This window comes from Haliotis rubra, unplaced genomic scaffold (assembly GCF_003918875.1).
Source record: "Haliotis rubra isolate DU_JTF1 unplaced genomic scaffold, ASM391887v1 Scf68, whole genome shotgun sequence".
Lineage (NCBI taxonomy): Eukaryota > Metazoa > Mollusca > Gastropoda > Lepetellida > Haliotidae > Haliotis > Haliotis rubra.
In genome coordinates this window covers 1717382-1729987 of record NW_025767390.1, presented here as the reverse complement: position 1 = coordinate 1729987, position 12606 = coordinate 1717382, and the positions used below count along the sequence as shown (strand labels likewise).

The window sequence follows — 12606 nt, the reverse complement described above, 5'->3', positions numbered from 1 at the left end:
AAAAGCGGCGGGAAACCATACTCACTCACTGGTTTGTTTACAGGCGTCCACACTGAGATTGTTTCGACTAATAATCAAGACTAGACGTTCTCTTTTCGTTTATCGATTTTCGCCATGATGACCATGGCACCTTATCTGCTGTTCACCCAGCAGTGAATGGATGCCTTTGTGGGATATGATGGTCACACGACTCGTCATCGCCTTCTAGCGCCTCACAGACAGCTTGGATTAACCAGTGTAATAATGTGTCGGCTTTGTATCTCTGTGCTTTTTCTAAGCGCCACTGCACATCTTTGAGGTGGATATTAAGCACTCTACAAATGTATTTTGTATAACTTTCAACTTATGGACGCAGCTCCACATATTTCATATTAAATATAATTCATCAATGAAGGAGAAAAGAGGTTAATGTTAACTTAAAGGCGCATCCGAGGGTAAAGCCAGTACAACCGATCGAACGAGCTACAGGTACTGGAGGAGTGAGTGAGTGTAAGTGAGTTTAGTTTTACGCCGCTTTTAGCAATATTCCAGCAATATCACGGCGGGGGACACCAGAAATGGGCTTCACACATTGTACCCATGTGGGGAATCGAACCCGGGACTTCGGTGTGACGAATGAACGCTTTAACCACTAGGCTACCCGACAGCCCCAGGTACTGGAGTCTATTTAGGGGTTGGGGTTGGGTTGTCGCACTTTCAATTAATTAGAATAAGCTATCCCTGGAGAGTAAACTTTTATGTCTATAAACCATTTATATTAATTATTCGGTAGAAATACAGCTACAGGCAGTATTCTATTCAAGGGCTAGGTACACCATGCTGTCGATAATTCAATAATAAGGCTCCATTGGCCGGAGAGTTGAGAATCATTAACGACGTTATCGAAAATAGCTTTGATAGAATATATGTTGGTAAAACGGAAAATACCACAGACGATATCGTGGGGTGTCACCGGCTTGTTCGACTATTTGCCCAGATAGATATGTCGTTATGATTATTTCCCAGTTAAATCCCAACCGAACATAAATTAATCACCATCAACTCGCCTCCGCGGCTCTAAGCCAACAGTGCTCGCATAACTTCTCAACATTAACAATTTGGAGTCGCAGTTTAATCACGCGGGGTTTGGTCACAAACGCTTTGATTCGTCATTTAATACGACGGTCCGTAAGAGACATAATTCCGTTTTTTCAGTTTTCAGAATTTTGACAATTTGAAAATTTGAGAGTATTTTTTGTTGAACAAAGATTACATCTACGTTCTGAAAAGTCAAATTAAAAATGCCGAATGAACACTTCAAAATATTTAGAAAAACTACTGGAAACGGAAGAAGGTTCGCGTACAAGCACATTGGAATCACAAAAAACACTTTCAGGCTTTTACAATCACTGTGTTGTATCTGCTGGATGAGTTATAATTATATTTAAATCCTCACATATTTTCAAGAGATCTGATAAATATTCGAGGTATTTTTGCTTGTTTGCTTATCACTTAGCTTTCATTGTGCACATCAGAGATTCGATAAGTACATTTGTCAAATAATTTTTAAACATTCAAAAACATTGGGTTTTTTAAAGTGTTACAAGTCTCATAAAATATGTATTATCAGGATCAAATCCTGAAAAGCTACGAAACGTTCGAAAACGTAACACGACTATTTGGCCCTAACAGCCATCCGTACTTGAAGGATCCGGACTCACAGACGATGCGCGATTGTGTGTTTAGCGTTGTAAGTGAGATAAATACATTATCTGACGGGCAAATTCATCCCGAGCAGTGTGAACCTCGTTTTCAAAAGTACAGCGGTGGTCTGGGGATGTGAGCGCGATGATCCAGCTGTAAAAGCAGGTTGACATAATGATCTGTATTCATGTTTTTTTCACATCCTGTATGTAATTTTCTCAGAGGACATCCTGTCATTCTGAAATTACGGAACACATGTTGCCTGCGTTCATAATATTTGGCGTTTTTCAAGTTTATATGGGAAGCTGAAACATAATTAAAGAGTGGTAGCATTTCGACATCATGGTTGCTGAAGTAATGGAGGGTTTGCACCAATGTTTGCTTTTAGAAGAGGTGATATTCTTATGAATATTCTTAGTGGTAGGAGTAGTAGTGGCAGTAGTAGTAGAGGAGGTAGTGGTAGTGACATTTGGCAGACGAAGTAGCAGTATCTTGAGAAGTATTTTTAGTAGTAGGTTTGGTTGTTGTTTAAGGCCGCACTCAGCTAAAATATTCCAACTAAATGCCGGCTTCAGTACTAGTGGTAGTAGTAGTAGTAGGAGGAGGAGGAGGAGTAGTGGTAGGAGTAGTAGTAGTAGGAGTAGTAGTGGTAGTAGTAGTACTAGTAGTAGAAGAAGTAGAAGGAATAGTAGTAGTAGTAGAAGTAGAAGGAGTGGTAGTAGTAGTAGTAGTAGAAGTAGATATAGTAGTAGTAGTAGTAGGAGTAGTAGTAGTGGAAGGAATAGTAGTAGTAGTAGTGGGTTAGTGGTAGTGGTAGTAGTAGAAGTGGGAAGTAGTAAGTGAGTAGTGAGTAGTAGTAGTAGTGCTAGTGGTAGAAGAGTGAAGAAGGTATAGTGGTAGTGAGTAGAAGTAGAAGGGGTTAGTAGTAGTGAGTAGAAGTAGAAGGGTAGTGGTGGTGGTAGGAATAGTGGTAGTGGGGTAGTAGTGAGTAGGGAGTAGAAGTGGTGGTAGTGAAGAGAAGTAGAAGGGAGTAGTAGTAGTAGTGGAAGTAGAAGGGTATAGTGGTAGTGGTAGAGTAGTAGGGAGGGTGGTAGTAGTAGTAGTAGAGAGTAGGAGGGTAGTGTAGTGGTGGGAATAGTGGTGGTAGGAATTGGTGGTGGTAGAGAGTGGTAGAAGTGGCAGTAGTAGGAAGTGGGAAGGGAATAGTGGTAGTGGTAGAGTGGGGAAGGGTGGTGGTGGTAGTGTAGTAGTAGTAGTAGGATTAGAAGAGTGGAAGGGAATAGTAGTAGTGGTAGAGTAGAAGGGATTAGTAGTAGTAGTAGAAGTATTATGGTAGTAGTAGTGAGTAGTAGTAGTAGTAGTAGTAGAAGAAATAGTAGTAAAGGGAGGAGGAGTATAGTAATAGTAGTGGTAGTAGTAAGGATAGTAACAAGGAAGCAGTGGTGGAAGTAGTTAGTGGACCAAGTAGAAGCATAATAGTGTTTGTAGTAGTTGTTGTAGAAATAATTGTAGTGATAATAGTAGCTTCAGTAGTAGTAATAGTAATAGTAGTACATGTAGTAGTACATGTAGTAGTAGTAGTAGTAGTAGTAGTAGTAGTAGTAGTAGTAGTAGTAGTAGAAGTAGTAGTAGTAGTAGTAGTAGCAAAAAACAGCTAAGTATTCTCACTAGTAGCCGTGAGTGGGTGAGTGAGGGGTTTGTGTTATCATATAATTTCGTCAGTCAGCTAATAAAGATGAGTACGAAATATATATATTATTTGAATATTTGTCTACTTCATGAAAAGATATGTCTACCTAGTCTCGCTACCTTGCATAGTCTTTTGAGGACAATATGTCATTTGACAAAACGACGGATATATTCTATATTAAATTTTCAGCTCACGGTTTGCACAGTCGTCTAATGTGCCGCAACTTACTGAGACTGAGTTGCAGCCCTTGTTTACACCAGAAACCGATGCTCGTGTGATTAATGTGCTTGTGAGACATTGTGAAACACCAGTTGTCGAATCCTTAGACCATGTACATGCTTGACTGAACTCCGCCTGAGATTTCATATGACATGTTCAGTTATGAAAGTTTCACAATCATGGGTATTCACAATATACATAATAAGATATCGATTATTGAGATACTCTACTCACAGCTTGTGCAAATTCTACTCTGCCCTTTAAACCGGTTTCCGAGTCAATGTTACACGTCGCATACTGGGCTGAAAGGTAATGTGAGAATAATATTATGACACGAGTGAGTGATGCTAGAAGACGCAGACCTTAATCAACAGATTACAGCTACGGGACGAAACTCGGACTTAGACACCGGGCTACAAGTATTCGTTCCGTTCTGTGGCGAGATGTATATCCGTAGATCTAAATCTATGACCCAATATAATGTTTATTGGCGAATGAGATATGTGACAAAAAATTCCAAAGAAGGCGTAAAGCAAAAATGTATAACTAAATAAGCTCCCTTACCCTTCTGAGCGCCACAATCCATACACAAACATCTTGACGCCAAAGAGAGAAAAAGCAGGGACCGAAGGAACATCATTGCCGCGGACCCCTCTCTATTGTTTCTTGCCATGCCTTCAAAACGCACTACCCTCATTGAACGTGGCAGGTGGGGACACAACACTCTTTTATGCACCCATGTACGCTGTGCTCTGCCAATCATATCCTTAAAATGAACAATGCATCCCACCCCTAGAATTTTATGACCCCATAAATGTAAATGTTGAAGGGCTTCACATCAGTGTTATGGAATATGGAAATGACACATTACAAGCGTAAGTATTGAATTGTGGAGGTTGTTTCTAAGCTAATTTACAAGCCGTCAATCTTTGACACATACATGTATGGTTAATTGCTTTACATCACATCAGCATACTGTTGATATAGCAATAAAAGTAATACAATGGATATGAAAAATGTCAAGACTCTGTAAATGGAAATACTTTCCAAATTGTCCAACTACACTAACGTGAAAACAATGTGTATACCACGTACATACGACTCGAGTTCAGCAGTGTTAGAAAGAAAGAAAAATAAAAAATTAATGAGTAAACGAGCAAACGAACAAATGTATGTCTCTGGCAAAGGTGCATAATTATGTAGCATATAAATTACTTAGATTAAAGTTTGAGTACTTTACATATCATTGCAATATGAAGAAAGTTATCCATGGACAATAGAATATTATTTATAGTACTCTTTTAACGATTCTTTAAAAATGAAATTACAAATATGTACAGTATACTTAGAGAAAACAAATACAGTACAATGCTTCAACGGTTGTATCAAGTGTTCAAGAGTAAGTGGCTCCACCTCCGTGCTGCTATTGATACCTATAGCTATAATTACATGTACGTTTGAGATTTTACGTAATAGGTGCTGTCTAATGGGGTTGTATTACAAGGTACAATGTAATTAACTTAAAGTTACCTGCGGCATATTGGCCAACAATCATAGCCGGAATGTACAATACCGGCCCTGAACATCGTATTGACCATGAATGTGAAAGTATGTGGATATGTGAAGAACGGGTGTTGTAAATTCCAAGAGGATGTTACACTGGGTTGACTGGTAATATAAAAGTATAATTATGATATGAGTAAGAGAGTGATGACAGAAGAAAGGACTTTAACCAAACAAATTTCATTACCTCACTTAAGAATAATGATAAATTCCACATTGGCAGAAAAATGACACAGCTTCAAATTTCACAAGTTTGGATTCGTGAAGCACTGCAGCAAATAATAATCTAAAACAATAGGAAAATGTGAATGTGTGAGTCAGGTTAAAGGCGGAGTATCCGGGAGGAAATTAAAGCCGAACTGGGATGCAGTTTTAAGACGAGCAACATTATTTGTGTTAAAGAACACTGCCATCTACGAACGTGAGGTGCACATTCATATGAGCTGTCTGGGCCATTCTGAAATAATTAAGAATAGACTATTACTAGGAATACTGAAGATTTTGTTTTTGCTGCTGGTATATTAATAAAAAGTATGTATAATTTGGAATATACAAAAATGTTTGTTTCTTTTTAATTCATCATATAATTCTGGTAAAATGTTTAACTGGAATTTAGAAGATGGCAGTAATAATTTAATTTATCTAAATTTACCTTTCATATTGAGAGTGACATATATTTTAGATTCACTTTCCGATAATCGAAAACGTTTTAATTCGAATTTGACGTAGCCATTTTTGAACTGTACATCAACATGCACTTTGAACGAACTTTGTATTACAAGGGAGATAACTGCTATCGGACTAAAATGTTGCAGACCTCGCGTGACATTCACGAAATCAGTGAAACTTAAGCTATCAATTACTGTCACTATGAACATTAAACACTCGTAAATTCATCATAAAAGATTACATTCCGCTGTAACTGTTTGACAGCGTTTTGATTAAGGCTACATTTGAATATCCGTCCACGGATGTGTGTAGATTGACGGCATTATAAACGCATAAAACCGCAGTACGTAGTGGAATAGTGTACGTCACAAGATTGACGAGTCGGACGTGCCAGGGATTAAGCTTTAATAGCATCATCAAACGGCGCAATGGGGTGTAGATTTTCGAAATACATTCAAATATTCACATCTATCTTTAAAAGTCGTGTTGTTAAACTGTTTCTCGACTCGTCCGAGTCTTCATTCCAGCAATAAAATCACTAAATGGTCTCCCTGGACACGCCGCTTGCGGGATTGTCCCGACTGTAGTTAACCTTTCACGACAATTCATAGAATTTCACTTGTTATGTATTGCACCATGGAACTGTGAGTGAGTCAGAATTTACTCGATTTTTTGTTATTCCAGCATCATAATGAATGCCTACACCAAGTATTCATGTGAAAATCGAACCTGTGTTATCGGCGTGACGTGCTTCACATACTCTTACCACCATACTGTTCACCATGCTGCATTTAATTATAAGACTTCTTGAACATGATATTTTTTAATAGTTTGGTATCATTAAAATGTTTTTTCGTCGGTTTTTGCTCGCTTATCATACCAAAGACCCGCACGCTGTTTTCAACAAGGATGAATGTATGAAGATAATGCAGTGAAGTTGCTATTTATAAGCGACATTACGCTTGCTACAGTCACTTTTTTTTAATTACATCTGATTGATTTTAAGTGATATGTCTTGATTTAATCATGTGGTGTTCCTTTCACTTCCTTACGAACTATTTGCAAGCGGTAATCTTCACAGAACTATGTCCTGCTCTTCTTTGCGCAGACAAGTCAATTCGATGTTTATTCATGAAAAACACTTATATTACAACTAAAACGCGAGGTCTAGTTCAAACGTTTTCTGATCAGTATTATAACATACAAGGACGTACGTAGTAAAGCTTTTAGTTAGAAAACGGACAAGGATTGACCAAAGCAATTTCCAAATTTAATTTGACCCCATATTCGCAGGCTTTCGTAGATGCATAGTTTCATTGTTTGTGCATGTGGTTCATATTTCTTTGTTGTTTGTTAGTTTTATCTTTTATAGACTGTTTCCCGGTTAACAGTTTAGTTTCAACTTGGGAATCAACGCGCTACAACCGATCGAGTGATGGAACAGACCACGACCATCCTCTACTTTCTGTATGATCTAAACAAATTCAAAGCTTTGATGCTCGACTATGTGGTCGCCCATTTACAGGTAGTGTATATGCAGGTAAATTATCAAATTATGTGTCCACTATGTAAATAATGTATATTTATCTAACACACACACACACACACACACACACACAAACCCCCCCCCCAAAAAAAACCCCAAACAAACAAACAAACACACGTATTCATATATTCTGTTTCTGAGTCTGTCATTCGTTTATTCTAATGATGAAATGGGTACACATATCAATAGTCATACCCAGCATGACCTAACTAGTTCTCAGAACCAGCCGGTTGAAAATTGTGACGTGGGAGGATACCACCGCTGCAGTGTGTTTCTGTTGGCAGCACCCCGGTAGGCTTAAATACCTGCAATACGATGAGTGAGTGAGTGATTTCAGTTTTACGCCGCACTCAGCAATAATCCAGCTGTATAGCGGCGGTCTGTAAATAATCGAGTCTGGACCGGACAATCCAGTGATCAACAGTATGAGCATCAATATGCATAATTGGGAACCGATGACATGTGTCAACCAAGCCAGCGAGCCTGACCACCCGATCCCGTTAGTTGCCTCTTACTACAAGCATGGTTCATTCTAATCCGGACCTTCACGGGTCTGCAATACGATGAGTGCGTAGCATAGTGCTAAGAATACAATAAGGAGAGTGCGTAGTACAGTGCGGAGAATGCATACAATAAGAAGAGTACGTAGCATAGTGCGATGGCTAATGCAGCATCCAAACGCCGTTTCATTTATGGAATTTGTTGCGTAAATTCAAGTACCTGTCGTTAGGTACACCTTTAGACTTTTGCAATGTTTTTGGCGATTGTTTCCAGCTAGTTAACAATCTGAGAACGTAGTATTATTTTTGTCTGATCCAAGATTCACGTGTGTACTTTCTTTTGTTAGGTAGCTGAGTTCACAGCACGGTCGGCTGATGGCCTATCAGCGCACGTGAACCTTTTTTCACTGCCTACCGCCATACTATAGCTGGAATATTGCTAAAATCGGCGTAAAACTATACTCACTCACTCTTTTCACTGTATCAGCCGTTAGACGGGACTTGATTATTTACAGACAGGCCGTCATATACATGTAATATTTCTGAGTGCGTCCTCAACACCAAGCAGTTATGGTGTCGTCTCACGACGCCGACCTTTTGATTTTCCACTAGTCTCAGGACGCCGACCTGCGGTTTCCTTTGAAGGTTAGGTTCTGATTAGACGTAATTAGGGTTGCGGATAATCTACTCTAGATGTTTTAATAAGGTGGAATCGTCGCACTAGGTGAACATATCGCAGCTCACATGTCCCTTACAATTGATTGAAAAGGTTACAATAACAATTACATGTAGTAGGGTGGTAATATTGGACACTGTTCAAATCTTTGGTATAAATATGGCCAACGGATTCACAATCGACTTCGAAATGGCAAATGCACAGTTAGATCAGAGATTCATCCCTACAGCTCACGGCATCGTTACTTGGTTGTTGGCAGGTTCATGTACAGAGTCAACAAGAGAAAACGAGACAGGATATCTTGGATATGTACTGTAGAAGACTGCAAATCCACTGCATCAACAACGGATGACAACGAATGTGTGCTATATATATCATGAATAGGCATCGGATATGCGATGTATTTATTGAAAATGTCATATATTTACTTATGTGAATCATTGTAAAAAAACGTTAAAATCTGTCAAACTGAGTTTGTTGATGGGTGCTTCAAGTATACTGATAAGCGGATAATATATGAACTGTTGTCGTATTCTCATTAGGTGAAGGAGCACAAAGCTTCTGTACAAAAAATGGACCAAAAATCAGCTCTCTCAGAGAAAATCGTCAAAAACCCTACTCACTCTGTTGACAGGCAAAAATCAACCATATTAACCACTAAAGTCCACGATTGGCTCAAGCGCAAACTATTAGAGTCTTTTACCATATAAGACAATTACAACCGCAGCTGAACAGGGATCAAAGAGTATACCTCCCCAGTGCCTGGGAAGTCAATTAGCTCATTACTGGCTTCTTATACCCACATCTGCTAATCACTTGCATAAACACTTCTCCTGTATGCCCATTATCTGTACATCTCACTCTTTCATCTGTTTCTTATCCAATTTATTGTATATAAACTCTGTCAAAAAAGAAACGCAACCCCTGTATTTTAGAGATTTTGATCTGAAGTTTTAGGACGACACGGCATTTTTATTATTTAAGACAGAAGTCTGAAATTTGGCAGAATAATAACCCAGATGGGCATGTTTAAAATTGTCGTTTCAAAAGTCATCTCACAGACACCAGTTTGTCACCAGGGGGGCGTCTTTCTCAGTATCTCGTATGAGCACCACGCGCTGCAATCACTGCACGGCATCTCCTTGGACAAGAACGGATAAGACGCCGGATTCTTTCCTGGGAATGGCTCTCCACTCCTCCTGCAGTGCAACGGCGAGCTGTTGCAGCGTCTGTGGCGGCGGCTGACGTTGACGTACGCGTCGATCCAGAGTATCCACAGGTGTTCAATAGGGTTGAGGTCTGGTGATTTAGAGGGTCATGGCAAGACATTGACGTTGGAATTCTGCAGAAAGTTCATTGTTGCACGTGCAGTATGAGGCCGGGCGTTGTCCCGTTGAAAATCTGTGTCTGTTGGTCAATAATCGGGAGAAGGTGAAGCTCTAACACGTGGTTGATGTAACGTTGGGCTGTCAGGTTCCCTGGAACGATCACCAAGTCTGATTTCTGGTTGTATGAGATGGTTCCCCAAACCATGACGCTTTCTCCGCCAAATCTGTCCACCTGTCGGACGCAGATGGGCGCAAAACGTTATGACGTCTCCTATACAGACGCTGTCTTCCGTCGTGACGTTGCAAAAGAAAACGTGATTCATCAGAAAACCAGATTCGCCTCCAGTTTTGTAAAGTCCGTATCCTTACGTTGTTGCACCACCTGAGTCGTCGGCGTCGATGTAGGGGGCGTAGTACAGGTCAACAACTGGTCTACAGGCACGTAAACCCGCTTCTTTCAGACGGTTCCTAATCGTTTGAGCTGACACTCTCCTCAAACCTGGTATTTGTGTGGCAGTCACGGTTGATAGGGCATGCCGATTACGCAGGTGATGGACCCGGATGTACCGATCTTGAAGGGGTCGTGATTCTTGGCCTTCCACTTCTCGGGCGATCGTTGGTCAAATTGAAGTTGTTGTAGCGGCTCCAAAGTCGGGATATCGTTGTTTTGTGAACATTTAGGTGCCGTGCAACAGTTCCAAAACTTTCTCCGGCTTGAACACGACCAATGGCGATATTTCGGTCGGCAGCACTCAATCGTGGCATTTTAACACAGCTTTTCGGCGACAAATGAATGAAATATAATACGGAAGCACATGGGCTTTTATACACCCCTACATTAACTGCCATTTTCATGATTTGCATGTGTTTTTTTTGTGCGAAGTCACCATGAGGGTCATTTCATGCGTTGTGACGGAATAAGCAATAAAATACACTTATGCGTACAAATGCAGTTGTTTGGATGGTAATCTTCATTAATTACGTGTATCATTTCAATACATTCGAATAAAATTTAGTTTGGAAGCAATAACTTCATTCAAACGAATTTTTCATATCTGAGGACAGGGGTTGCGTTTCTTTTTTGACAGAGTTTACATTCAACACTGGCTTCTTCTACATTTAGTATATATACTCATTGATGTATCTTGTTTGTTACAATTCACCTGACGAAGGGTCAGGGAATAGCCCACAAACGTTGTGACATACAATAAAGAAGAAGTTGTCATCTATAATATTCGCGTTTTACTTGAACACCCCCAATTGCGCAGATCGATGCTCATGCTGTTAATCACTGGATTGTCTGGTCCAGACTCGATTATTTACAGACCGCCGCCATATAGCTGGGGTATTGCTGAGTGCGGAGTAAACGATTCTTTACTTTTCCTCGAGGGCTCTGCAAGTCACCTTCAGTCATTCCATCTAATCGCATGCGCTATTGCAATCTTTTGAAGCTAAAGAGAGATCCCTGAAAAGAAACAGAAAACATAGATGTTGATAATTGTCAATGATGTTAATGAAGTTCCGGTTTTTCAAAGCCTGGTGGTTGTCATGGGTCGGTCTTGCAAATATTATTAAGTTGCTGAGATGCATCTGCATAGCAGGTCTGGGTCTGATAATCGACACGATATATGTTTTCGAACTTCAGTCACTTCATCTTCAGTTTCATAGCAGATCGAATTACGCAACATCAGTTCTCCAGATCTACTTTTGTATCACTTGTAGTTAATGAGTAGCCACTTCTCATGAACTGAGACATAATATTTGACATCCCATTGCTGCTAACGCATTGAAGTCAACAGTTACTGAACTACTGTCACATTGGTTCTCAGACAGCCCATTCACGAAGTCAAGCAGCAATGTGAAGCTAAATATCTTACTGGCAAAGCATCTTGTCCCTGACGCAGTTGTCACACACGACGGAGCCGTTGGAGATGCAGTAGGGTCCTTCAAGGTAGCTGAAGCAGTCATCGGAGCAGGAGAAGGCGTTCATACGAGCCTCTGTCACCTGGTAGGCGGCTAGTTGATAGAAACAGAGCTTGCTATTGAGTGTTCCCAAACAACAATTTCACACTCTTATTGTATTTTTAAAGTGGATATTTTCAGATTGCCATTCAGAAAGCCTTATGCTAACACTATTGGTGCACAAAATATATTTTCAGCGGAATTACTCGTCATATGAGTACAGGAAATACAGGAAGTGCGTGGGTAAGAACACTCTCATTTTGGTGGCTATAACAATTAGAAACATCCGTTAAGGCATGCTCATCTGTTCATGCCAATAGTGGTTATACCAGGATTTTGACAAAAGTTGAAAATATCCTGCCCCACCAATGAGCCTGGTCATAAACATCTTGCAAAGACACGTCAAGTGTTCATTGAACAAACATGGGGATACTAGTTAATATACAACACGGAAATAGCACGGGGCAAATTTGGGAATGACATCACAAGGTCTACCATGTAGCATTTTGAAAGTTAAAGCAAGAAATTGCATGCTGTAACCCTGTCCTGAACTCAGCTTTGACAATGAAAAGGCTTTGCAATAATACAGATATTTGTTTGAAGGTAGACCTGTTAATATATGTTACATTCTTGAAAAACGTTCCGACAAAGTGACAAACATTGCACTCACCGAATCCAACAAGAACGAGGAGGACGAGGACCTTCATAATGATGATGTTCAGAGTATCTGCTGCTGACGGAGTTGGCTGGCGTATGAAGTCGAGTCGGTT

At 40.1% G+C, this 12606-nt stretch overlaps 1 protein-coding gene across 1 annotated transcript in view; it reads right to left on the bottom strand.

Moving 5' to 3' along the window:
• The window catches only part of LOC124257968, an 18559-nt gene extending 5953 nt beyond the window's left edge, over positions 1-12606 (bottom strand). Inside the window, exons 1-2 of the mRNA XM_046692043.1 lie at positions 12507-12606; positions 11752-11890 (exon numbers count right to left, since the gene is read on the bottom strand). Of these exons, the coding sequence (XP_046547999.1) occupies positions 11752-11890; positions 12507-12543 (176 nt within the window). The 5' untranslated portion in view covers positions 12544-12606. The remainder of the gene's footprint in view (positions 1-11751; positions 11891-12506) is intronic.